The 23,832-nt window shown below is 43.4% G+C and overlaps 1 protein-coding gene across 8 annotated transcripts in view; it reads right to left on the bottom strand.

Moving 5' to 3' along the window:
* Window positions 1-23,832, bottom strand: part of PPP2R5C (protein phosphatase 2 regulatory subunit B'gamma) — a 145,669-nt gene that overhangs the window by 35,765 nt on the left and 86,072 nt on the right. For all 8 annotated transcript variants that reach the window (XM_080647528.1, XM_080647524.1, XM_080647523.1 and 5 more), the window contains one exon: window positions 22,251-22,450. In XM_080647528.1, coding sequence (XP_080503654.1) covers window positions 22,251-22,450 — 200 coding nt within the window. The remainder of the gene's footprint in view (window positions 1-22,250; window positions 22,451-23,832) is intronic.

Raw genomic sequence — 23,832 nt, 5'->3', positions numbered from 1 at the left:
CTTGACCTTACGCCAGAGCCCGACTCCATGACAACAATTAGAATGTGTCTGTGGAGGAGAGGCCAGCATGTGCCACCATCCAGCTCATCCTGTCTTCACTCTTACTGATTCTGAACCCCAAACGGTAACATCATTTTTCATGAAGAAAAATGTCTGCTCTTTTAGCCATTGCTGTAACAGCCCCGAGCACCAAGTTTGTTCTCTGTGTCATCTGGAGGATGGGCTGCAGCAGAGCAACTGATGGGGCGCAGAGACAGGACAGGGGGTGAGGGGAGGGATGAAAACAATGGTTAGAAATCCAGAAACGAATAGGTGAAAACACTTGTAGTAAAAATATGAGTAATGCTCCTAAGACACAGTAGAAAGTGAAAGAAGTCTGGAACCTGTGAACAGGTTGTGTACAGGGCTCACTTGGGAAGGACCTCGCATTCAACAGGTGATTAACGAACAGAGGTTGTGACAGGTGTTACCAGGTAGTGGGCACACCCTCAATCACTGGCCCCAGGGTACTCCTCCAGGCACCCTGATCCCAAAGCCCGCATAAGACAGTGGAGAGGACACCGCCTCCTCCCCCCGCCCCCCGCCCCCGCCCTTCAAAGGAAAGGCCACACCCTGGGTGGGCACCGTCACCCCCAGGGGGTGCCTTCCAGGGGTAAGAAAGCACAGAGGAGAGGCAGAGGCTGTGGCCTTCATGAGGAGTGTGTCATTTGTGATCTGGGGTTTTCTAACCTCGCCCTCAAAGCCAAATGATTGGGGGACTCCAAGAGAGTCACTCAGAGATTGGGGGCTGGTGGATGACAGCCGCAAGCTCCGTGTCCCTGGTGGCAGAGGTGTCTATAAACACACACTGCCTGCCTCTCAAAGCCTTCAGTGGCAAGAGATGTGCTGAAGCAGCCTGTGACTCCGGGGTGCACTGCACCTGGAGGGGACACACGGGTGGAGGGATAAGAGGAGCAGTGGGGATGCCCAGGAACTGCCTAGGGAGCGGTCAGTTCACCCAGATGGGGGCTAGAGGTCTGAAGAAAAGGGGAGAAGGCTGCCCCTCTGGGGGGGTCTCCGGAGCACAGACATTGTGTGCAGGAAGGACCACACATGGGTAGAGGCCTAGGTAGCATGCAGCACACACACAGCCGCTGCCCCCGCTGCTGGACCTGGGCTAGTTCCCACTCCTTGCCTCACCCACTTTAGGTGCCTCACCCACTTTAGGTGCTTCACCCACTCAAGTTGCTCACCGGAGGGCACAGATGAGGCTGGAGTCTGGGGTTAAAGCGTTAAGCTAGGTAGGACAGCTATCACCAAGATGACAAAAAGGGGCAGGAAAGGAAGACTCCACAAGTCATGGTTAAAGACAATGGTCAGTTTTAGAGTACCCGGTTATCCAATCAAGCAATAATGTGAGTGTCACTGTGAAGGTAGGTAGTAGTTAACATCCAATTAGCAGACTTTAAGGAGATCACCCTCATGAATATGGGTGAGCCTCACTCATTCAGTTGAAACGCCTTAGGAGTGACACTGTGGTCCCTGAGGAAGAAGGAATCCCATGTGAACAGCTGTCAGCCCTACCCCAGTCCAGCCTGGCCCTGCCCCACGGCGTTTGCCTGGCCCAGTCACCTCCACAGGTGGAAGACAGTTCCCTGAATGCTCCATCAACCTCTCTGTCTCTACCCCGCTGGTCTGCTCTCTGGCAGCACTCTGACAGACTCAGCGGCGGGCTGGCTCTAGTTTCAGGGTGAAGCCCCATGCCCAGCGTTCTGACAGCCTTGGCCCATCAGCAGCACCTGTACCTTCAGTGAGTTCTAGATCCTGAGCTAGGAGGCTGCAAGGGGATGTGGACCAAATTGCTTTTAATGCAGAAGTCCCCATTTTGGTATTCTTGAAGAATGGTCACCCTAGATCCAGGAAGTGTCATTATTAGCCAACTCTAATGATAAAAAGTTATTTATTTTAGGCAACAAATCTCACTCGCACTGTAATTTCCACCCACCTTCCCGACCACATTACATTGCATTAACTCTCATATCTAGAAAAGGTTAGGAGAGAAGGCGGCAAACAGGAGGCCACTTGGAGTTACTCTTGGGTTTCTATCCTAGCAACATTTCTTAGCACAAAAGCTACAGGGGTCAAATTTGTTGAGTGCCGTGGTGCTGATGTCCATGTGCTCGAAGGGAGCGTGCTGTCCAGATGCGTGGAGTTCTGTCTGAGGGAAACAGAGAAGGTGACCTTTGTCAATGTCATGCCATGGAAGCCAAAGGGAACCTTGTGTCTACTGTTGGTCTAGGGCAGTGGCCGGCAAACTCATTAGTCAACAGAGCCAAATAGCAACAGTACAACGATTGAAATTCCTTTTGAGAGTCACATTTTTTAAACTTAAACTTCTTCTAACGCCACTTCTTCAAAATAGACTCGCCCAGGCCGTGGTATTTTGTGGAAGAGCCACACTCAAGGGGCCAAAGAGCCGCATGTGGCTCGCAAGCCGCAGTTTGCCGACCACGGGTCTAGGGAGTCTGATGGGATCACACAGGTCCACTGTCCCGCTCAGCTGAGGGGCTTTGATGCAGGTAGAGTCAGGTCACACAGAGCAGCATGGCCTCGGGGGGCAGCCTCCCCAGGCCTCCTCCCACCCAGAAGCAGGACCCTAGACTGCAAATTCCGCACTCCAAGCCTCAATTTCCTCATCTGTTGAAAGAGGGTAAACCCTCTTTGCACTGGGCACAGGTGAAGTGGAAAAGCACTAAGCATAAAGAGTCACCACATGGGTGGGCACATGCCTGTGGTCTACACGGCCACTGTGGTGGCGTGGACTGACTGTAATATGAGGAAGCACCTGCTTTCACAGCTTTCTTTTTTTTTTTTTTTAAATATATTTTATTGATATTTTACAGAGGAAGGGAGAGGGACAGAGAGCTAGAAACATCGATGAGAGAGAAACATCGATCAGCTGCCTCCTGCACACCTCCCACTGGGGATGTGCCCACAACCAAGGTACGTGACCTTGACCAGAATCGAACCCGGGACCCTTCAGTCCGCAGGCCGACGCTCTATCCACTGAGCCAAACCAGTTGCGGCAACAGCTTTCTTGACACTCCCACTTTCAGTACTTAAAATCAGTACCAAATTGCTACATTTACTGAATTAGATGCAAACCAAATTATGGAAAATCCTCATGATTCTGTAGTATCACGAAGCCTTTCTATGACTGTAATAGTCACTACCAGGGGAAGTACTAACACATTCAGATCAGAGGTCACTGCAGCACAGGGGACACGTAGAGGTGTAAGATATAAAGGGATTCACTCCAGAGAACACTGATAATCTAATTTCAGAGATGATCAGGAAAGAAAGGTTGATTATTCAGTTCTTTGTTCACAACCACAAGGCTATGACAGTGATGCTGTTTTATGCATGTGAGCAGGATTTATAAAGGTGAGTTCACCAAAGGCCAAATTATAGTTCCTCCAGACACTCTTCCTCCTGTAATAGAAATTCTAAGCTCTGAGTCAGGTTGCTAAGAGACACATTTGGGGTGGGGGCAGTGGAAGCTCATCGACAATTTTTTTAAATAAAAAAATTATATTTACTTATAAGTAGTACAATGTATGTGTAAAAACCAACAGAGGCAACAGACAGAATATCTCAGCAGGGCCACGGACGCAACCCAACAAAAGCCAAAAATACAAACCTCATGGCAACAACCTCACCTTTAATAAGCAACATGAAAACATAACCGATGGGATTATCCAGGTACACAGCCACTACAATGGCCAGTTAGTTACCAACCCTAGCGATGGGCACTGAAGAGCTCCCCAACGGGTGACGGGACTGGCCATTCTCTAGGGTGGGGGGATGCTGCTTCTCCACGAGGTAGCTCATACACCAAATACAATTTTAAACACAATTCTTACTGAGGTTTTTTAATGAACTCAATGGATGTAATTTAAACTTTAGGTGGATAATAAAAGTCTTAGCAGCAATCTTAGAGAGAGACTGTCTCTTTCTTAGTTGTAAACTTAGTCCAAATCTGCTTTCCCGGCCAAGTTCAGCTGTCATCCTGAGGACACGCGCCACAATGCACTCACTGCCTACTCTCCAGCACCTGCCGCAGGGCGTCACCCACGAGGTCCTCAATACCTGCTGCCACTCACCTTATTAACTGCAATGCCACATAATTACTAAAACCTGTGACCACTTTCCACTGACACCTGAGATCCCAGTTGCAGGCAACGCTTGTCACGGAGCCTTTCCCGAGCCCAGTTGTAATTGGGTCTCTGACTTTAAGCTCATCTGTCAGGCAGTACATTTTCTTCTTGATATTTGTCTCAAATATAACCGGATGGCTGGATCATTTTTGGTTTAACGTCTTTCTCCAGTGCCACCTCCCAGGTCATCACACTGCCTGAGTGGCACAGACGAGCACTCAGTAAACAGGGGGGGAAGCAGGGTCCCCCTTTCCCTAAAGCAACATGGCCACTTTTTGATTGGTATGTTTCATAACAAATTACTGGGCAAGAGCCATCAAATCACATAGTTTATCTCCAAGTAGATGCCAGAATGTGATATTTAAGAAAAGAACTATTATTAAACTAGAGGCCTGGTGCACGAAATTTGTGCACTGGTAGGGTCCCTAGGCCTGGCTGGCGATCAGGGCTGATCTGTGGGGTGACCGGTGAGGCGATCAGGGGTTCCCCACTGGCACCTGCCTTGGCTGGCCTGGGGCCTGTGGGCTAGGGCAGCTCCTGCGTTGAGCGTCTGCCCCCTGGTGGTCAGTGCGCATCACAGAGACTGGTCGTTCCACGATTTGGTCGATTTGCATATTAGGCTTTTATTACATAGGATTTTTATTTTGAATAGCTTTTTTTTTTAATAATCATTCAACTATGTTCTTAAGTAAGAGTTAAAGATATTGTGGAACCCTAGCCAGTTTTGCTCAGTGGATAGAGCATCGGCCTGTGGACTGAAGGGTCTCTGGTTCGATTTCAGTCAAGGGCACATGCCCAGGCTGCAAGCTCGATCCCCAGTGGGAGGCATGCAGGAGACAGCCGATCAATGATTCTCTCTCATCATTGATGTTTCTATCTCTCTATCCCTCTCTGAAATCAATAAAAAATCTCTCTCTATATATATAAAAAGCTAATATGCTAAGTGTCCGACCGTCTGATCAGTCGCTATGACATGCACTGATAACCAGGGGGCAGATGCACAGGAGCTGCAGTGACGCACACTGGACATTTACAGAGAAATGGCACTGCGGACCTAGTGCTCACAAAGCAACACTCAGCTTCCCCCAAGTGGGACCAGGCCCCGCCACCACCCTGGAGCGACAGCCCACCAAATCGCAGCCAATGCTGCTGAGACCTCATGGTGCAAAATGTGGCCCACAGCCCAGCCTATTCCAGCCCAGACTGGAAATAGTGGCTGTGGATGCCAGGTAATGACGTCACGTAGCAACCCCAGGCTTCCTCTCCCTAGCAACAGGCCATCTATATATATAAAAGCCTAAGCTACCATCACAACTGAACGGATGACCGAACAGGCTGCGTGGGGTGACCAGGCCGGCAGGGAAGTCACTGAGGGGCAACCAAATGACTAAACAGCAGGCTGCGTGGGGCGACCAGGCTGGCAGGCATGGGGGGGGGGCCAGTAAAGGGTGACCAGGCTGGCAGGGGTGGGGCAGTTGGGGGCAACTAGGCTGGTGGGGGGGGCAGTTGGGGGTGACCAGGCCAGCGGGGCGGGGGCAGTTAGGGGTGATCAGGCAGGTGATCAGTTAGGAGCCAGTGGTCCTGGATTGTGAGAGGGATGTCCGACTGCCGGTTTATGCCCAATGCCCCTGTTTAACAATAAACGGCATCATGGACCTGGAGCCCACAAAGCAACACTTGGCTTCTCCCAAGTGGGACAAAGGCCCCGCCACCACCCTGAAGAAGTACCCCACCAAATCGCAGCCAATGCTGCTGAGACCCCATGGCACAAAATGCAGCCCACAGCCCAGCCCAGCCTGGAAATGGTGGCTGTGGGCACTGGGTAATGATGTCATATACCAACTCCCTGCTTCCTCTCCCTACTAGCATCCTTGGAGTTTCTTTAGCCCAGGAACATGACTTACTTTACAGTCAGGTGGAAACATTTTACACTTTAACCAAATGTTTGTGAAGCATTTTCATGTGCCTCATCTCATTTGATCCTCACAGAAGTCCTGGAGTAGGTAGATAAGAGACTCAGTGGAATCCTATTTTCTTTTCATTAGCTGGGAAAATGGAGACTTAGAAAGCTTAGAAACTTGACCAGACTGAAAAGAAGTAAGAAATGGTGGACCTTGAAAATGACTTCAGGTTTTCTCACTGTGCAGAATATAGTCAAACACTGCTGCAGTTAAATATTTTACCCTTGTTCTCCCTGCGTGATCTACAATAATAATCTGCTTCATGTTGACATTTACTGCTGTGTTGCTGACAATTATCTGAAAGAGAAGTTGGGGTGCTTCACTGGGCTGGAAAAAGTTTAGCTAAATCAGAAAGCAGGTCTAATTAAGCAAGTTTATTTATCCTATATAATAAAGAGATAATATGCAAATTGACCCTCACCCATGACAAGATGGTGGCACGCCCAGCGGAGGCTGGGTTCTTGTAACACAAGATGGCTGCACCCACAGTGGAGGCGGGGTTCCTATAACGAGCGATCAGCAGGGACCTGAGGCTGCGTGGTGCCGAGCCGGGATGGGGGATCTGAGGCTGTGCCCCCTGCCTGCCCAGCGTGGCTAGATGGGGGACCTCAGGCTGCGCCCCCCATCTGCTGGGGCTTGATAGAGAACCTCAAGGCACGCCCCCTGCCCCGGCCCGGGGGACCTGATGCTGCGTCCCCTGCCCCAGCACCAAGTCAAGGAACCTGAAGCTGTTCCCCCCACCTGGTGGGGCTTGACAGGGTAACTGAGGCCATGCCCCTACCCGGCAGGATTTGACAGGGGACCTGAGGCCGTGCCCCTGCTCGGTGGGACTTGACAGGGGACCTCAGGCCACGCCCCACGCCTGGCGTGTGCCAGGGGACCTGAGACTGCGCCCCTCTCCCGGCACTGGGCCGGGGGATCTGAGGATGCGCACCTGCCCGGCCGGGATTGACGGGGGTGGGGCCGGCCAGGTCTGGATCTCGCCCAATGCACGCACGGGTGGGACTTGACTCTGGATCCCGCAGTGTGCCCCAGACTCTGACAGAAGGAAGATTTTCATATATATTTTACTAATTTTCTTTCATCTCTGGCACTTCTATTATAGAGAAAGGGCAAATAGCAATATTAAAATATTTCCTCTAATTAATTCCCTTTTAATGTGCACGAATTTCATGCACTGGGCCACTAGTGTGTGTGTGTGTGTGTGTGTGTGTGTGTGTGTATATATATATATATATATATATATATATATATATATATATATATATCCCTTGCTGGCGCCAATTGCACGTGTGTGTTTCAATCTGTCATTGTTGATCGTGAATTTGGTTGATACTTCTATTATAGAGAAAGGGCGAATAGAGATATTAAAATATTTCTTCTAATTAATTTCCTTTCAATGTGCATGAATTCATGCACCGGGCCACTAGTATATATATAAAAAAAGATATTGTGGAAATAAAAAACATACAAATAAAAAAACCCTAAAACCCTATTAAAGAAAATTTAGTCTCATTTTTTTAAAACAAAGACTATTTTAATTTTATGACTATTTCACAACTAAACGTACAATACTACCTACATATATAAAAGCCTAAGTGACCGTCCGACTGTCCGACCAGTAGCTATGACGTGCACTGACTACCAGGGGGCAAACGCTCAATGCAGGAGCTGCCAAGTTGTGGTGACTTGGCAGCTATGGATCTCATGTGACACACCTGGAAACAGAGAAGAGGGAGCCTGATTCCAGGGTGCATCACCTGAGAACCACCCTCTCGCAATCCAGGACCCCTCAGGGGATGCTGGAGAGCCGGTTTCCGCTTCATCCCTGCAGGCCAGGCTGAGGGACTCCACCGGTGCACAAATCTATGCACTGGGCCTCTAGTCCTCAGATAAGCATGAAAATATGCTAGTCATTTATAATTATGTATATGTTTATTCTTTAATTTTAATTTTTGAGTTTAAAATTAGATTACTTACACAAGAGAAGCAATGACTTGTAATATAGCAGTTCCTTCAATAACATCATTTTGTCCCACATTGTTTTGTTATAATGTTTCTGAGTAAAAACAACTCTGTTTCCTGTCCGGGGCCACTGTCTGTGGAGTGTGCCTGGTGTCCTTGATCTGCATGGGTTTTCTCCAGGAACTTGGTTTCCTCCTGCGTTACATGGGAGGTGAATGCTTTGTCTACACAGTCCCAGTGTGAGTATAAGTGTGAGTGGGTGTGAGGTCACCTGCAATGGGAGGGCATCCAGAGTAGACCCATCTTTGTACCCTGAGCAGCCAGGAGAAACTCCAGCTACCCGTGACCCTGAACTGGAATTGGTGGGTTAAAAAATAATTATCTGACTCATTTTTATTCACCGTTCTTAGGTGTCTGTATAGCTCACATTTATTTCAATGTTTAATGTGAGAAATGTTTTGGGTCTTCATTTAAAAACCTAGTGATGTTTCTGTGACTAGAAATATGCCACAGGAACTTAACTCTTGCTTATATCATTAGCCTAGGGTACAACTAGTTTTGTTATACTACATTGTTTCACTTAAAGTCAGTTTCCAGGAACCTACTGATAACATTAAAGTGAGGACTTAAGGTACTTTTAATTTAATTCAATTAGTGTTAATGATAACACTCAATTTGGAAGTTTCTCTCAGGTGATTTACTCTGGACCAAAGGTTAGTTCTGCATAGATTCTGAATGATGTATATTCCCCAATATTTTGTTATGAAAAATACCAATCAAAAAAGTTTAATCTTATAGAGAATAGCTAAGTAGCCACCAGTTAGGTTTTACATTTACACTCTAACATATTTGCTTTACCACATATTCTGATTTTTTTTTTTTTTGCAATAAAATGTGAGAAAGTTTAGGAATGCTTTAGAATAGCAAAACTATATATTCTGTAGCCTACATTATATAAATAAACTGAAAAGGAAAGTTTCAGAGCTCAAGTACTGATTTCCTAGTCATACATGTATAGCCAACCATTTTCATGCTATGTCCCTAACCATAAACTATATGTATATACACTGAGTGGCCAGATTATGATTTCTGAACACATAATAACCTGGCAACTCAGTATGTGTGTGAGTGTATGTATGTATGTGTGTATATATATATATATATATATATATATATATATATATATATATATATATACTAGAGGCCCAGTGCACGAAATTCGTGCATGGGGGCGTGAGTCCCTCAGCCCAGCCTGCACCCTCTCCAATCTGGGACCCCTCGTTAAATGGGCAGTCGGACATCCCTCTGACAATCCAGGACTGCTGGCTCCCAACTGCTTACCTGCCTGCCTTCCTGATTGCCCCTAACTGCTTCTGCCTGCCAGCCTGATGGCCCCCTAACCACTCCCCTGCCAGCCTGAATGATGCCTAACTGCTCCCCTGCCAGCCTGATTGCCCCTAACTGCCCTCCCCTACAGGCCTGGTCCCCCCCTCAACTGCTCCCCGCTGCAGGCCCGGTTGCTCCCAACTTCCCTCCTCTGCCGGCCTGGTCACCCCTAACTGCTCTCCCCTAAAGGCTTGATCGCCCCCAACTGCCCTCCCTTGCAGGCCTGGTCCCTCCCAACTGCTCTCCCCTGCTGGCCTGATCGCTCACAACTGCCCTCCCCTGCTGGCCATCTTGTGTCCACATGGGGGCAGCCATCTTGTGTGTTGGAGTGACGGTCAATTTGTATATTACTCTTTTATTAGATAGGATTAGAGGCCCGTGCATGGGTGGGGTCCAGCCAGCCTGGCCAGGGGAGGGGACATGGACGGTTGGCTGGCCTGCCTGCTGGTCGAACTCCTGGTCGAGGGGACAATTTGCATATTAGCCTTTTATTATATAGGATATACACTGAGTGGCCAGATTATTATGTGTTCAGAGATCATAATAATCTGGCCAATTAATGTCATTATGGAATTACAAATTATACAAGTAGCCTTTGATCAGTATATCTTTTTTTAAAAAAAATACTTTATTTTTTTACAGAGAGGAATAGAGAGTTAGAAACATCGATCAGCTGCCTCCTGCACACCCCTTACTGGGGATGTGCCCGCAACCAAGGTACATGCCCTTGACTGGAATCGAACCTGGGACCCCTCAGTCTACAGGCCGACGCTCTATCCACTGAGCCAAACTGGTCAGGGCTGATCAGTGTATCTTTTTAGAATCATTGCTACATGGAGCTGTGTTGATTATTATAAATAAAGCAGAGACTTACACTTAAGAGTAATAGGAATGGGATTTACCTTACTTCCTGACCAAAAACCTGGGAAAAATATTATATGGAATTATGGCTTTCAAGACCCTGGCTTTCAGGTGAAGGACAGAGACCCTGAGAACTAGGAAACAGTGCAGTGAGTCCTACGACTGCCCAGATTCCTGCCTGGATAGAACTTCCAGGTTGCAGCACAGGGAGAAAGAACCAGGGAGAGTCCAGCAGACAACGGTGGTTAGAACTTGCAAGGCAAAGGCCCAGACAGAAGAGAGCTGCAGGGAGAGAACACTGAGATTGCAGAGGCCCCCCTCAACTCGATAAGCACACCTTTCAAAATCAAAAGTAAAAGAAAGACTTTCGAACATATTAAAGAAAGTCCTTCAGTCAGAAGGAAAACTAATACCAGGTGGATTTCTGGATTCAGAGAATAGAGTGAAGAAACTGAAAATAGCCCTGGACAGTGTTGCTCAGTTGGTTGAGCATCGTCCTGTGCACTGAGAGGTGGCTGGTTCAATATGCCCAGAGCTGTGGGTTTCATCTCTGGTCAGAGGATATGCCCAGAGTGCGGGCTTGATCCCCAGCAGGGGAAATACAAGAGGCAGCCGATTGATGTTTCCCTCTCTCATTGATATTTCTTTCCCTCTCCTTTCCTCTCTCTCTAAAATCAATAAAAACATATTAAAAAATAAAAGAACACTGAAAAGGTAAGTATCTGGGAAATATAATATGTTTTAAAAATTACTTAAATCTCTTTAAAAGATAATTATTTAAAAATAAAAATTAATATATTGTGGGGTTTATAACATATGAAGAAGTAAAATGTATGCCAACAATAGCAAAAAGGCTGGGAGAGAAGAAATGGAAGTGTGCTGTTGTAAACTTATATTCTATGTGAAATAGTATGTTATCGCTTGAGGGAAATTAAAGATGTATTTGAGAAAAGTTAAATAAATGAGATCAAACAATAACAGTTATAGTTAAAAAACAACAAAGGAGATAAAATGGAATCATAAGAAGTACTCAGCTGACCTAAAAGAAAGCAGAACAAAAGAAAAAGGGAACATTTGGGACAAATAGAAAAAAAATATAGCAAGATGGTAGATTTCAACTCAACACATCAATACTCACAATGAAAGTAAATGGCTTGAACGCTCTTATCAAAAGATTAAGAGTGTTTGACTGAATAAAAAAGCAACATCCAATCAAAAAAATAAATGTGGAAAAAGACATATCATACTAACACTAGTCAAGGGAGAGCTGGAGTGGCTATAGTAACATCAGACAAAATAGATTTTGGAGTAAATAATATTAGCAGGGATAAAGAAGAACATTTTATAATGATAAAGAAGTTAATTCAACTAATAAATAATATTAATATTCATACCAAATAACATGAAGTAAAACCTGATAGAACTTCAAGAAAAAATAGACAATAAACAATTAGAAATAGAAAATAAACAGCCTCAATTACAACAGTACCCAAAAATAAAAAACTTACTTATGAGTCTAAAAAGATACATGTCGGATCTGTATGCTGAAAACTATAAAACAAAGAAGGGCAAAATGGGGAGATATACTGTGCTCATGGACTGAAAGGTTCAATATTGTTAAGTTATCAGTTCTCTCCAAATCTACATATTCAATGCAATCCAATCAAAATCCCTGATGGATATTTTGTAGACAATGACAAGTTGGTTCTAAAATTTATATGGAGACCCCCGAAACCGGAAAGATGGCGGCATAGGTAAACACCTAAACTGCTGCCTTGCACAACAATTTCAAAACTACAACTAAAAGACAGAACGGACACCATCCAGAACCACAGGAAAGCTGGCTGAGTGAAAATTCTACAACTAGAAGGAAAGAGAAAAACTCACAGAGAATTGGAGGTACGGCAAAGGGGCTTTGTGCGCGCAGAGAGGAAGGGCGGCTGAGAGCCTGGCTGACTTTCTCTGGCGGAAGGGGGAAGGAAGCCTCCGACCGCACTGAACCCCAGTTCTGACAGCACTGAACCCCAGTTCCGGGTGAACCCCTGGGGACCCACGCTCTTACGGGGGGAGTCTGGACTCTCGGGCGGAGACTCGAGCTGGGAAAGGCAAAAGTCTGAAGGCGCGCGCGGGCCAGTGCGCACAAAGGCTGCGGAGGTTGCCACAGGCTTTCCCTAGTGGAAGGGAGTCAGAGGATCCTGACTGCACTGAGCCCCAGTTCTGACTGCAGTGAACCCCAGTTCCAGGCGAGCCCCTGGGGACCCATGCTCTTGTGGGGGGAGTCTGGACTCTCAGGCGGAGACTCGAGCTGGGGAAGACGGAGGACTGAAAGCGCACATGCGCGCAAGGGCAAGGCTGACAGGAAGCCAAGACTGAGACTCCACCCCATCCAAGCTGAGCACAGAGGCTATTGCAATTTGGCAAGTCTAATCCTATAAGGCTGTCTCCAGCACCGAACTTCTCCCAGCATAGACACAGCTGATCCTTACAGCCAACTGGCCCGGAGGTCAATTCTTCCCAGTGATACCAACAACAATAAAGACTTAATTACAACAAGGCTGTACACACAGTCCACAAAGGGGTGCACCAAGAGTGTCCACCTCAGGTTAACTGGGGAAGCAGACCCACTGGGCCATATTGGAAACCTAGCACAAATATCTACCTTACCAACTCAGGGAATCAGTGAAAATGCGGGGTCAAAGAATCAGATCACAAACGAAAGAAATGGAGGAAAACAAACGACTGGATATAGAATTCAAAACCACGGTTATAAGACTTTTTAATAATATCCTAGAAAAGGCCGATAAATATAACGAGACCCTCGAAGATATGAAAAAGGACCAACTAGAAATTAAACATACACTGACTGAAATAAAAAATATTATACAGAGACCCAGAAACAGAATAGAGGAACACAAGAATCAAGTCAAAGAATTGAAATACAAAGAAGCAAAAAACACTCAACCGAAAAAGCAAAAAGCAAAAAAAAAAATCCAAAAAGTTGAAGATAATGTAAGAAGACTCTGGGACAACTTCAAGCGTACCAACATCAGAATTATGAGGGTGCCAGAAGAAGAGAGAGAGCAAGATACTGAAAACCTATTTGAAGAAATAATGACCGAAAACTTCCCCCACCTGGTGAAAGAAATAGACTTACAAGTCCAGGAAGCCCACAGAACCCCAAACAAAAGGAATCCAAAGAGGACCACACCAAGACACATCATAATTAAAATGCCAAGAGCAAAAGACAAAGAGAGGATATTAAAAGCAGCAAGAGAAAAACAGTTAATTACCTACAAGGGAGCACCCATACGACTGTCAGCTGACTTCTCAACAGAAACTATGAGGCCAGACGGGAGTGGCAAGAAATTTTCAATGTGATGAATAGCAAGAACCTACAACCAAGATTACTCTACCCAGCAAAGCTATCATTCAGAATTGAAGGGCAGATAAAGAGCTTCACAGATAAGAAAAAGCTGAAGGAGTTCATCACCACCAAACCAGTATTATATGAAATGCTGAAAGGTATTCTTAAAGAAGAGGAAGAAGAAAAAAGTAAAGAGAAAAATTATGAACAACAAATACATATCTATCAACAAGCGAACCTAAAAATCAAGTGAATTAAAAACCTGAGGAACAGAATAATCTGGTGAATATAATAGAATCAGGGGCATAGAAAGGGAGTGGACTGATAATTCTCAGGGGGAAAGGGGTATGGGGGGTTCATGAAGAGAATGGACAAAAATCATACACCTATGGATGAGGACAGTGGGGGGGAGGTAAGGGCAGAAGGTGGGGTGGGAAATGGGTGGAGGGGAGCTATGGGGGGAAAAAGGAGAAATAATTGTAATAATCTGAATAAAGATTTATTTATTTATTTATTTTTAAATGTATTTTATTGATATTTTACAGAGAGGAAGGGAGAGGGATAGAGAGTTAGAAACATCGATGAGAGAGAAACATCGATCAGTTGCCTCCTGCACACCTCCCACTGGGGATGTGCCCGCAACCAAGGTACATGCCCTTGACCGGAATCGAACCTGGGACCTTTCAATCTGCAGGCCGACGCTCTATCCACTGAGCCAAACCGGTTTCGGCTGAATAAAGATTTATTTAAAAAAAATAAAAATAAAATAAAATTTATATGGAAAGTTAAAATAATTAGAATAGACAAACATTTTTGGAAGAGTGTGAGAATTCACACTACCCGATCTCAATATTTACTATAAAGTGACAATAATGAAGACAATATGGTATCAGTGAGTAGATCCCTAGATCAATGGAACAGAATAAAGACTTGCAAATATGGTCAAATGATTGTTGAGAGAAGTGCAAAGGCAATTCAAAGGAGAATGGTTAATCTTTTCAACAGTTTTCCACAAATAGAATACCTGGACATCCACATACCAAAAAAATTAACCTCAAAGTGGATCATGGACCTAAATGTGAAATACAGAACTGTAACACTTTTAGAAGAAAATCTTTGTGAACCTGGGTTAGACAAGGACTTCTGAGATGTGATAACAAAAGTACTACTCGTGAAAGAAACAAATAATAAATTAGACTTTATTTAAATGAAAAACTCTGTAAAAGACACTGTTAAAGTAAAAAGACAACCCACAGAGGGAGAAAATATTTGCAAATCACATAACTGGCAAACAATTTCTATCCAGAATATGTAAGGAAGTCTCAAACTCAGTAATACGAAAACAAGCTAATTAAAAACCCGGCAAAGGATCTAGATAGAGACCTTACCAAGGAAGATATACAAATGATAACTAAGCACAGGACAAAATGCCCAGCATCACTAATAAATAGGGAAATGCAAATAAAGCCAAGTTGAAACAAATAGATTGATGACACCAAATGCTGAGGAGGCTGTGGAGCAACCAGAACTCACACACTGGGGGTGGGAGTGCAAAGATGGGATAGCCACATTGTGACAGTTTGGCGGCTTCTCAGAAAGTTCAACATACACTTACAATATGGCCAACAATCCCACGCCTTCTTGTTTACCCAAGTAAAATAAAAACCTATGTCCAAAACTTATACATGAATATTTATAATAGTTTTATTGCCAAAAACTCTAAATAATCCAACTTTTCCTCAACTAGAAAATGGATAAACTCTGGTACTTCTATAAAATGAGATACTACCAAGCAATGAAAAGGAATGAACTATTTGTACATCAACAACATGAATGACTCTCAAACACATTATGCCAAGTGAAAGAAGCCAGACTCAAAAGGCTACATACTGTACAAATCCATTTATATGACATTTTGGAAAAGACAAAATGACAGAACTGGAGGACAGATGGGTGGTGGTCAGAGATAATGGAGAAGGGGAAGGCCTGATTACAAAGGGGTAGCATATAGCACTTTTTTGGGAGGGTAATGACTATTCTCTATCTTTAAAAACACGTTTTTATTGATTTTAGAAAGAGAGGAAGCAAGAGGGAGAGAGAGGGAGAAACACTGATCGGCTGCCTCCTGCATGCCTCACACTGGGGATCAAACCCACAACACAGGGATGTACCCTGACTGGGAACTGAACCGGTGACCCTTCGGTGCATGGGATGATGCCCAACCAATGAGCCACACCAGCTGGGGGCCCTGGGGACGTCTTTGATATTACACCAAAACTCGACAAGTGGTAGTTTATGAAAGGCCCACTGTTATGTGGAGTCTGAAACCTTATCAACCAGGGTCTGGACTCAATCACATAAGGTAACTGTGATTTACACTTGTCTTGTCTTGCACTTGAATGGCTCTCTGGCCCACACCCGGTTTTATAACATCACTAATTGCTCATCTGGAAAATATTGGTCACTGAATTATGTAGAGCCCATTCATTCATGTTGCTGCCAATCTCGACAGGAAAAACTGAGGTACCAGGAAGAAGCTTGCATCAGTGAATAAAAATTTTCCAAAATTCAAATTTTCACTGGAAAGCTTGAATTAATTGGTCATGGACCCAAACACTGTCAGTTATTTTCATTAAAGTGACACTCTCATTTTATTTTTGAGAAAATGCTTGCTAATTATTCAAGTCTGAATAAGCAGTTTCTCTGTCAGTCATCCTTTTAAGTAAAACTGGAATTCTGTGAAAAAAATGACTATGCTATTACTTGGTTTTGCTATCAGTGTTTTAACTGTAAAAAAAAGTATGAAAGCACCCTATCCGGTTTGGCACAGAGCACTGGCCCGTGGACTGAAGGGTCACAGGTTCCATTTCGGTCAAGGGTACATCATACCTTGATTGCAGGCTGGCTATTCTGGCCCTAGTCTGGATGCATGCAGGAGGTTACCAATTGATGTGTCTCTCTCACATCCATGTTCCTCTCTCTCTGTATCTCCCCCTTCCTTCCACTCTCTCTAAAAACCAAAGGAAAAATATCCTCTAGTGAGGTTTAACAAATAAACAAAAATAACAAAAAAGAAAAAAAAAGTGTGAAAGCCTGAAAAACAGATTAACTAGATAATCTAATTGGGGAAAAACAGATGGGGGTTATAATTTAAAAGTGCCTGAAATGGAGAGATAGGGGAGTTGGTGTGATTTAGGCCTGAGAACCCAGATGTCAAGAGTCTTCGCCTCTGGGTTTTGCTCTTTTTCATTCTCATCTCCCTGAACCTAAATTTGTTAAATCTGGAAAAAGGGTCAGGCTAGAGCTAGATGATCAGTAAGGTTCTGTAAAACTTCAGGGCTAAAGTCTATAATATATAAAAATACACAGCCTTGAGGGAAGTGCAAATCCAGACCTGTGAGACCCCACTTCACACCCAACGTGACGCTGTCATCAAAAAGACGGACAATAACATGTGTTGGCGATGATGTGGAGACTCTGGAACCCTCATACACGGTTGGGGACTGTAAACTGGTGCAACCACTTTGGAAAACAGCCTGGCAGTTCTTCAAAAGGTTAAACACACAGAGTTAATGTAACCCAGCAGTTCCACCCCTAGGTAAATACTCAAGAGAAATGAAAACACATCTGCACACAAACGTTTGTAGACCAATGCTCACACCAGCATTATTCATAGCTGCCAAGCAGCAGAAATACCCTTCATCAACGGATGAATGGATAAATCAAATGTGGTTATCTATATAATGGAATATTACTTAGCATTAAAAAGAAGTTCTGACACATGCTACAACATGGATAAACCTTGAAAACATTATGCTAAGTGAAAGAAGGACACATACTGCATAATTCCACTTACAGGAAACGTCCAGGTTAGGCAGATCCAAAGACAAAGGAGATGAGTGGTTGCCAGGGGCTGGGGGTGCGGGTTAGGAAGATATGTCAGTAATGTTAAGGGTATAGGATTTCTTTTAGGGTGATGAAAATGGTATAAAATTAGGTGTGACAATGACAAAATCCTGTAAATATGTTAAAAATAATGGAATTGTACATTTTAAATGGGCATATTGTATGGTATGTGAATTCTCTCTCAATAAATCTATTAAAAATATAGCACTCCAGCCCTAGCTGGTTTGGCTCAGTGGGTAGTGCTTTGGCGTGCGGACTGAAGGGTCCTGGGTTCAATTCTGGTCAAGGGCATATGCCCAGGTTGGGGGCTCGATCCCCAGTAGGGGGCGTGGAGGAGATAGCCGATCAATGATTCTCTCTCATCACTGATGTTTCTATCTCTCTCTTCCTTTCCCTTCCTCTTTGAAATCAATAAAGATATATATTTGAAAAAATATATAGCACTCCAGTTTAATATTTGTAAGAAGCAAGTATAAGGATTATAATATCTTTAGAGCTTTGATTCTTCAAAGTAAGTGGAAATTAATATCTAAAAATACTATTATAAAAAGAGATCAACCAAAGGACTTGTATGCATGCATATGAGCATAACCAATGGCCACAGATGGGGGTGGGGGAGATAGGGGTGAGGGCATGTGCTGGGGAGTAGGGGGGCTGGGGAGAGGTCAATGGGGGAAAATGGAAACTTATGTAATACTTTAAACAATAAAGAATTTAAATTAAAAAATAAATAAAAATACTATTACAAAACAAAACCACACACACACACACTCCTTCAAGCAAGCCTGGCAGATGCTGCTTCAGTGGCCAGCACACTGAGGCATGTGAATGGAACTGAGGGGCCCACATCTCTTCCACCGGGCACGCCTGTGCAGGCACGGCTGGACAGAGGCCTCCTACTGGATGCTCAAATTCTACTGAGAGGATCAGAACCACTGCCGGTACCATCCCACCACACTCTCTCCTTTCATCCATGCCTTCTGTCTGTAGAGCAAAACACCACCAGCAAGTAAAACCCTGAATCCTATCTGCCCCATCCCTCATTCCACCCCCGAAGCTCCCCAAAGAGAAAGGCCATGCTCTCCCCTGCATTCCCTCGTCACAGCAGGGAGGGAAGAATGAACTGTCCCCGTTCTCTCAGTGACACAGAAAAGCACCCCACGAGCACGTATCTTCATGCGATGATCCAATTTATCCTGCCCAAGGTTTCTCTCTGCACCCTGCTTCCCCCACACGACACATGGCAGTCTTGCATGTGTGTCCTCTTCCCATGTTACTGTCTTCACAGCATTACTGTAACCTAAGTGACGCACTGTTGGGTGGCTCACTTTAGGCCTGTCCTCCATGTGGAGAAAAGCTTTGGGCAGGCAGAAATCTGGTCCACTGCTCTATTTTCTCACCCACCTGGGCCACGGTGGATGCTCACTGAGTATCTGCTAAGAGCTGTGGAGGGCAAACTGTCCAACACCGAAATCAAGCATGAATTTCAGGGTCGGAACACAGTGAAGACAGCAGGAAGATAATCTAGTATTTAGAACAGGATTTTAACAGGGTGAGGAGAAGTGGGGAGTATTTAATCTAGGAAATGTGAGAATGGGAATAAAAAAATAAGTGATAAAATTATTAAAAAAAAAACTAAAAGTCTTCAGGACTTAACTACCCTAAGAGGTTCTACTAATGCACACTGCCACCGTGAAATGTGAGTGCAAGACTGATGCAGCAGGTGGGCCCGAACTTGGGTGAAGGGCAGGCACCTGATCCAAACCAGGCCAGCCAATCTTGTTCTCTGCAGAATCTACTCTCTTGGGTTAAGGATGGGACTTGGGCTGCTAGCAGCCAAGACTCCTTAAGAACAGAAAAACTTTACATACATGTGATTTAACATAGAATAAATGTATATGTTTATAAATTTAATACATAATGTATTAATCAATTTTATTTAAAATAAAATAAATTTAATATATTTGATTTAAAATAACTTAAATCAATGTGGGAAATGGAAAATTCAATACATAGGGTAGGGATGAATGATTTTTCAATTATTTTAGAAGACGATAAAGTTTAATTTCTACCCTATTTCATTAAAAAAAAAAAAATCCAAAGCCCACTGCATGGGAGAACATATTTGCCAATGTTATATCTGATAAGGGCCTAATCTCCAAAATTTATAGGGAACTCATACATCTTAACAAAAAGAAGATAAACAATCCAATAAAAAAATATGGGCAAAGGACTTAAGATACTTTTCGAAAGTGGACATACAGAATGCCAAGAGACATATGAAAACATACTCAAAGTCACTAATCATCTGAGAGATGCAAATCAAAATGACAATGAGATATCATCTCACACCTGTCAGAATGGCTATCATCAACAAATTGACAAACAACAAGTGCTGGTGGGGATGTGGAGAAAAAGGAACCCTCGTACACTGCTGGTGGGAATGCAGACTGGTGCAGCCACTGTGGAGAACAGTATGAACTTTCCCCCCAAAATTAAAAAGGAAACCTCCCATTTGACCCAGTGATCCCACTTCTAGGAATATATCCCAAAAAACCAGAAACACCAATCAGAAAGGACATATGCACCCCTATGTTCATAGTAGCACAATTTACAATAGCTAAGATTTGGAAACAGCCTAAGCGCCCATCAGCAGATTAGTGGATTAAAAAATGGTATTTAATTACTCAATGGAATACTACGCTGCTGTAAAAAAGAAAGCACTCTTATTACTATTTGCAACAGCATGGATGGACCTGGAGAGCATTATGCTAAGCAAAATAAGCCAGTCAGAGAAGGATAAGTATCACATGATCTCACTCATAGACTGATGAACAAAAATAGATAGAGACAGAGAAGTATCGAACAGACTGTCAAACTTCAGAGGGAAGGCAGGGGAGGATGCGGGGCGGGGGGAGGAATATCAACCAAAGGACTTGTATGCATGCATATAAACATAACCAATGGACACAGACATTAGGGGGTTGAGGGAATGTGCTGGGAGGTGGGGGTGGCCGGAAGAGGTCAATGGGGGATAAAGATGACATATGTAATACTATATGTAATACATTAAACAATAAAGAATTAAAAAAAAAAAAATCTTCAAAGCCCTAGCAATATTTTGCTTCTTAAGCTAGGTGGTAGGTCCATGGATGCTTATTTTGTTATTCTTTAAACTATATATGTATTTATATTTACCTTTTTCTATGTATGCTACATACCACAAAGAATATTAAAGGTTAAAAAAATAAATAAAAGTCACAGTATTATAAAAAAAATAAAATAAACATTCCAGGAGGATTATAAAGTGTATTGTGAACAAGAAAATATGGAAGTATGAGGAGAAAATAGAGATTTTTCTTTGTGATTTGGGAGGCCTTCCAAAGTAATTGAGAATTGAAATTAATAAGAGAAAAAAAGATATTCCCCCATCTTCCTTAATGTAAATGGGTAAGGTTTTAGAGTATTTACCGTTCAGTATATGTACCTGTGACTATTCTTCAGGAATGAGTTTGGGGAAGGAACCTACTCGGCCTTCACAGCCCTAGTCTGACAATACACTGGTAAATTTGGAACTTCAAAGAGTTAACAATAATATATTAAAATAATCAAGTTGATCTCAATTCCTGACATAATAGATTGTGAATTACAAAAAGAACATTACTTTCATCTTCTTTTCCAAAGCAAACATACGAAAGTGAGAAATGAACACATTTTAGGTCAACACGTCTAGTCAATTCTGAAATATATAGCTTTGGGCGGGGGTGGGGGAAGAATCACTGAATGTAAGGAGTCCAATGAAAATAAGAATTTAAAATTTTATCTTAAGCAACAAGGACTCCCTAATAACTGAGGAGTACTAATTTCAAAGGCAGATAAAATATCAATAATTCAAAAATAATGAGAAACGAGTTCAGTGCCAAACAGTAAGTTAATAACTCGAGGCCTCGTATGAAATGTTTCCAGGTGGTACCCACTGAGGTCACAGTGAGAGCATGCAAAGAACCCGAAACAGGCTGTAAAGTAGGAGACAGCAGAGGCTGAGATTTGGGGGCTGAATGAAACCAGCCATGAGTTAACTGTAGGATGGAGTTGGGTGTGTCTTGACATAGCACTGACAGATGGAGGCTGGCTCAGCCAATCAGGATGGACTATCCTGATACCAGCTGGATCCCATCACTATCTGCACTGAACCCACCACTAGAATTTTCCTATACATGTATGGAGAACATGTTTACTTCTATATTATGTATGGACATTATTATATTAAGGTTATGTATATTAAAACACACACAAAAATTTAAAGATAAGATAATAAGTAGAAATAAAAATTCTAACATTTCTACCCCATTTGGTGACTGTAAGGATTAAATAAATTAACTCTTCATGATATCAGTGAGGCACCCGATTTCCCTCACTGATATTATCACGATAATCCAGGGCACAATGCTAAGATTTCCATTCTTCAAGGTGCAAGCACAAACTCTGGAACAGGAGGACTTTTCTGTGGGAAGTGCTGTGTTAGGCTCCAGTATCTCAGCTTATTCTAAGATGTCAGAATCCTGGTGTAGCTCAGGGTTGGGACACGCTGGTTAAGCTGCAATCACTTACCATATGGACCACTTCTGGATAGATAGGCTCTGTGATCACATTCCGATTATGGGTGATATATTCCACCATCTCACTTAAAGCAGCTCGTTTTACTTCCTTCCACTTTAGGTCACTTAGTGGATCGGAAACAAAGTCAAAGAGGACACAACACTGACGTAACTTCTGGATAAAAAGCTTCTCTTGTTCAGCAGGAGGAACATCTGAAAAGCAGAAAGCAAAGTATATTGATCGCAAAAATGTTTAACCCCAAATTATTGTGAAACACTTCAAGTTTTCTACTATTTTTAGTCTGAATAGATATTCAAGAAAAAAGAAATGGGATGCGGTGAACAGAGGTTAAATAGTCCTTAAATAAATGAAAAGGAAAAAAACCTCTAGTCACTGCTCAGATCATATGCTTCGTATGATAAAATTCCTATATTTCTTAAGTCTAAGACCACGTTGAGTGCTGTTCAAAACAAATTCCCTCTAAATGCATTCATTTGAATATTATCTGAGCACCAGACACCACCATGTGAGCAAGGGAACAAGAGGCAAATGAGGGGCATGGACACTCACACCAACATGACAACTGGTCACAGGTGCAGGCAAGGTAAGAAAAGGTCACACGAAAGACGTTCCCTCAGGTCGCTGCTGCTGTAACCTACAGGGGAAGTCTGAAGCTTGCCCAAATGAGTGGCTGCACACACCCAGCGGAGCCTGTACCCTGGTGCTCCACAAAGCACCTTTCACTCCTCTTTTTGGGCTATGGTCAACACATGTTACATATGATGACAGCGACACAGGAAAGTACAAATAACAACTATCACTGAGTGCTTACCTGGGTCAGGTACCATCCTAAAAGCTTTCCAAGTATTTATACATTGGTTTCACTTATCCTTTAGGATGATACAAGATTAAGAAATAGGTCTAGAGGGTCAGTGTAGAGTTGGAAAGTAATGGAGCTCTGTATGTCTTTCCAGAATTCCGGGAAGCTTGGAAAACTATCTGCCAGGGCGAGTTTGACAGCTTCCCTGGGGTAAGGATGAGATCAGGGGGTACTAACAATGGGGTTTATTGATACAGGCACTGAAATCTGTCCATGATTTGCCAATTGTCTTAGAAGATTTGTGTAACTCAGTGACCAGTATTTTCCAAGGGATCAATAAATGGTGTTTCAGTATCGTTCAAGGACAAAAGAGCCATTCAAAGTGCAAGATAGTCCTCTGGATTTTAATGTGATGAAATGTACAGACAGCCTATTAATATGGTTTTAGATTCCACATTGCAGGTTCCTTCTGGAAACTACCCATTGTTAAGTTTGGTATAACATCAAAGAAAACGTCCACAACAATCTGAACAGGCTATTAAAATACTCCTCTTCCCAGTCATGCCTTCCTACACTTCAACCAAAACAGAACTCAGAGGCACCCAGGAGAATCCAGCTATCTCCTATGAAGCCAGACATTAAAGATTTGGAAAAAATAAATAAATAAAACAATGCCGCCCTCTCATTAGAGTTGTTTTACAAAACATGGCTATTTTCATAACAGTATATTATTTCTGTTTACATGCAATAGGTTAGTCATTTTAGTAATGAATG

Source organism: Plecotus auritus, assembly GCF_963455305.1.
Source record: "Plecotus auritus genome assembly, chromosome: 1".
Lineage (NCBI taxonomy): Eukaryota > Metazoa > Chordata > Mammalia > Chiroptera > Vespertilionidae > Plecotus > Plecotus auritus.
This window is presented reverse-complemented; position numbering and strand designations above follow the sequence as displayed.